Genomic DNA, 4707 nt, shown 5'->3' with positions numbered 1-4707 from the left:
AGACCTCGCGCTCAAACTCATCAGTACGAACACTTTAGCTTTACCATATCTGCATCTGTTTGAGTGTGTGTTCCTCCAATGCTTTGTGTGTGTGTTCAGACGAGTGGTCCCGGCCCATCTTCGGTTTATCGTCTAACTACAAGGGAATGACAAGAGAAGAGAGAGAGCAGAGAGACCTGGACCAGCAGATCGCCCCTCGCAGACGCCTCAGGTAACACACACACACACACACACACACACACACACAGTCTCCGCCTGTCAATCATCTGTCACTCCTCACTGTCCTTCTGTCCCTCCTTCCTCTTCCTGTGGCGTGTAAGTGAGCCTCAGACTTCTGAGAGACGGGACGAGCCAGACGTCTTTGCCCCGGCGCTCAGGTTCTCTCTCTCTGTGTGTGTGTGTGTGTGTTTGTGTGTGTGTGTGTGTGTGTGTTTGAGCACGAACCTTCTGGACCATCTCAAGATCAGTAATGATTCTAACACTGATGTGTGTGTGAAAGAAAGATAGAAACAATCATTCTATTCTATTCTTTTCTGTTTTATTGTTCTATTTAATCAGATTCTGTTAGATCAGGTGATCTCGGTTCATATTCCATACAGTTAGAATCAGGGCTCTAATTATTATTAAATAGTAGATTTTCTCTGTGAAGTTGCAATGTTTTTATTCTAATATTTTTATTTAATAATAATTATTCTTATTATAGCAACAACCATAATAATTATATTTAATAATAATGTTATTAATTTTGTTTGTTTTTTAAATAATAGATATTATAATCATACATATTGTAATTATATATTTTGGTGTAAATAAAATAGTAGTTGTTATCTATCTTTAATACCAGATTTTGTCTGAAATGCTACGATAATATTTGAATATTTTTATTTATAATTATTTTTTTTAAATGCTAGTATTTTCCTATGAAATGGTATAACTTATTTTTGTTTAATTTTTGTATAATAATAGTAATAATTAAATTATATATAATTTTTTCACAGTACAACTCTATAAGTACATTATTATTATTTAATTGTTTAAACCTACAAATAAGCACAGCAAACTTAGAGCTTTTTTGTTTGTTTTTTAAAAATTCAGAAAAATTGCTATTATATTTTTTCCTCCAAATTGTGCAGCTGGATCAGATTCTATTCAGTGAGATTCGGTTGCATGATTCAGTCGGTCTACTCTCAGATTCTGCTGTAATTGATCAGTCTGTTCGGTATGATTCAGCTCAATCACATTCTTCTAATGTCATTTCATTTGGCCAAGTTCTTTTCTCTCGAGTCAGGTTCTGTTCTGTTGGTCTCAGTAGTGGAGAATGTGTTTACCTTTGACCCTAAACTAACCCTCTCCATCACCCCATTTTCATTCATTCTCATCTTAAGTTTGTTAAACACTGAAAGCCTACGAGTCTCAGCATTTCCTGCATCATCGTGTGTGTGTGTGTGTGTGTGTGCGCTGCGGTTTTGCATTCATGTGTATGCGATCGAACCCAAACACACACTAATTCAAACCCGGCCGATGTGGATCAGATGAGCAAACGCTGAACAGACTCGTGACTCTGAGCGCATGTTTGCCTGAGAGCATGTGACCTGAGCGGATGCGTGTGATTGGCTCATTCTCAGTCTGCTTCCTCCCACAGCTCAGGAGGACAGACACCTCGCAGAGATCTGGAGAAAGTGCTCACCGGAGAGGAGAAGTGAGTCTCTTATTTCCATTTCATGTAGTATTTTAGTGAATCACACACAGCCGGTCAAGAGCATCTCCGTCATATTTCACTCCACAGCCTCATGACATCGTATGCAGAAATAAAGCCTGTTTTAATGTTTTCTTCAATTGACTATAAAAACCCTACAATTTAACTGATTTCTTATATAAATGTGCTTAATGTTATGAAAATTGCAGAAGTTAATTTAAATATTTATTTTATTAACATATTTAAATATGTAGTCTATAAATTATTAATTATAATTTAATATTATATTATGAAATGTATTTATTATTGTAATTAAAAAATGTATTATAGAAGTGTGTAATTCATTATTCAATATTTTATTAATGCTAATTGATGAAAGTGATCATAATTTAATATAAAATATTTTATTATAGAATTAATCATTATAGATCACAATATTGTATAATTTTTGTAATTCATTATAATTTTGTATTAGTGCTGATTAACATGATTATAATTTAATGTTTTATTATAATAGAACACTTATTATAATTTAAAAATGTATTATATAATGTATATGAATGTATTTTATAAACATTTATTTGAATAATTTTTGTTAATCCTAATGAATGGAAATTATTAATTTAATTTTAAATAATTTTTAATTTTTTTGTTTTAATTTATGAATTATTATTTTAGATTTTCTTTTTATTCTATAATATATTATATTTTTAAAATGTTATTTTATTGATATTTTATTTATTACAATGACATGTTTATTATATTAGAACTTAGAAAGATGCATTATATAATTTGTGTAATTATAATATTTTTATGAATGCTAATTAATGAAAATGATCACTTTAATATTTTAAGAAAATCCATTATATTATAATTTAAAAATGCATTATATATATTGTGTAATTCATTATAATTTCCTTTTTTATTTTTATTATTGTTATTTTTTTTAGTAATGTAAACCATGACACGCACACACAGGCTGTTTAGTTTGGATTATATGATTTAATATTTCTCTCTCTCTGTTTATCAGGGCGTTGCGTCCGGGTGACCCGGGTTTCTGTGCTCGAGCTCGTGTGCCCATGCCGTCCAATAAGGATTACGTGGTTCGGCCCAAATGGAACGTGGATATGGATTCAAACAGAGTGAGTGGGCGGGGCTTCAACTAAAGAGTGGGAGGAGTCTGCACCGGAAGCATGAGGCAGGATAGAGAGAAACAATGATGCTTAGGTTTTTGTCCTCTGAAGCTGATTGGTGGAGGAGATTGTTTACTGTTGTGTGATTGGTAGAGGAGCTTTAGGAAGGGCATCAGCCTGCTGGAGAAACACAAGCGGCGTTTTGTGGAGCAGAGGAAGCAGCGGCGGCCACAGGGAGCTGTGAAAATCAGCATTGAGGGAAACCGAATGCCGCTGTAGTTACACGCTCCTGCCTGAGGGGGCAGTAAGTGTCTGCATGAGCGTTCACAAACCCCAACTAACAGCGGTTAAAGTGGGTTTGGATGATTTCACCACAAATACAGAGCAGAGTAACTCTGTTTAGCAAACGTGGTGCGTGTATGAGAGCTGTGACGGTCACATGACCAGTCCACTAAACTCCAGCGCTTCAGGCCTGTGCTCTTGACATGTTCATGCTGAATATATATCTAACAGCTACTGAGACAAACCTACAATAAAATACAGATGCAAACATGCTCAAGAACAGCACTCACAACAACTGGCTTGGGTTTGATTGTAGCAGCACTCAGTTTTCTTCTTTGCTCATTAGTTAATTAGTTTTTTTGTTTTAATTGGCTTGTTTCAGTTTGTAGTTTGTTTTTTCCAAATGCACATTTTGACTTGAATTTTTTTCTCTTTTTAAATAAATATAAAAAGTGTGTGTGTAGAAGTAGTTTACTCCTTTTTAATGCATTTTTTTTTTTACTTGATTTTGCTCGTGTTATGAATTTTGCTTATAGTAGTTTCCTTTTTTGTCTTTTAAGTAAATGTATAAAATTGCCTGGTTTTTGATTTTAAAATGAGTGTTTTCAGTTGATTTGTTAGTTTTTTATTGGCTTGTTTTGGCTTTATAGAAAGTTGCTTTTGTAAGTGCATATGTTTTATTTGACTTGATTTTGCTTTTAGTAGTTTCCGGTATATTTTTCTAACATTTTTCTTATAAGTACATTTTTTTTATTTGCTACTTGTTTATAGTAGTTAAAAAATATATATTCTAAATGCAAAATCAAGTAAATTAGTAGTTTCTTGTCTTTTGTCTTTACTTTGGTAGTATGTTCCAGTAAATAACATTTTTCAGTTGAAGTTCCTGTTCCTGTTAAGGTTGTGCTTTTTTAACAAGATTTGAGTCTGGCTTGTGTTTGAATGTTTTCCAGTGTTTTGACTCGTTCTCTTGCTCTCTCTCTCGCTCGCTCAGGCTCCGCTGAAGAAGGGTTTGTCACGAGTAGATAAACAGATGCGGCGTTTCGCGGATATCAAGCGCTTGACGAAGCCTGGGCACGCGGTGAAGATCAGCGTGGAGGGGAACCGCATGCCGCTCTGACCTCCGCCTCTCCTGTGTTTCTGTCAGATTCAGTCTTTGATCCTCCTGCGCTTCTGCAGTCAGATTCCCATAATGCCGTGTGTCTGTGCTGTAGCTGCGTGAGTTTAGCAGAGCCTCGTTTGTGTGTTCAGAGAACTGCTCTGCTGACGTTTTGCTTTTTGGTTCTGATGTATCTTTCATAATAAACCGTTTCCATGTCTGACATTTTACTCATGTTCTCCTGGCCTTTTGCTTTTTACTTCATTGTTTTGTTATATTTGCATATATCATTTTAAAACTGTAATGTAATTTAATTCTGTAATAAGAACTATTAATAATAATGATCAGCGACTATTAAACATTTTCCAAATTATATTTCCAAAGAAAATCTTGACTGGTATTGTAGGAAATTCACCAAATATGTTTTGTACAGTGTGAACAGATATTTGTGAAAGAAATTATCAATAAATAAAATTACATGCATATACAAAGATATGAAA

At 34.1% G+C, this 4707-nt stretch overlaps 1 protein-coding gene across 1 annotated transcript in view; it reads left to right on the top strand.

Annotated features, from left to right (window-relative positions):
* The window catches only part of LOC306854477 (protein IWS1 homolog), a 14774-nt gene extending 10337 nt beyond the window's left edge, over window positions 1-4437 (top strand). The window contains exons 11-15 of the mRNA XM_079392526.1: window positions 1-23; window positions 100-211; window positions 1643-1699; window positions 2727-2838; window positions 4103-4437. The exon at window positions 1-23 is cut by the window's left edge and continues 95 nt beyond it. Of these exons, the coding sequence (XP_079248652.1) occupies window positions 1-23; window positions 100-211; window positions 1643-1699; window positions 2727-2838; window positions 4103-4228 (430 nt within the window). The 3' untranslated portion in view covers window positions 4229-4437. The remainder of the gene's footprint in view (window positions 24-99; window positions 212-1642; window positions 1700-2726; window positions 2839-4102) is intronic.
* Window positions 4438-4707: the final 270 nt, after the last annotated feature.

Source organism: Barbus barbus (genome assembly GCF_936440315.1).
Source record: "Barbus barbus genome assembly, chromosome: 34".
NCBI classification, from domain to species: Eukaryota; Metazoa; Chordata; class Actinopteri; order Cypriniformes; family Cyprinidae; genus Barbus; species Barbus barbus.
The sequence above is the reverse complement of the archived record's forward strand: the minus strand, read 5'-3'. Positions and strand labels throughout refer to the sequence as shown.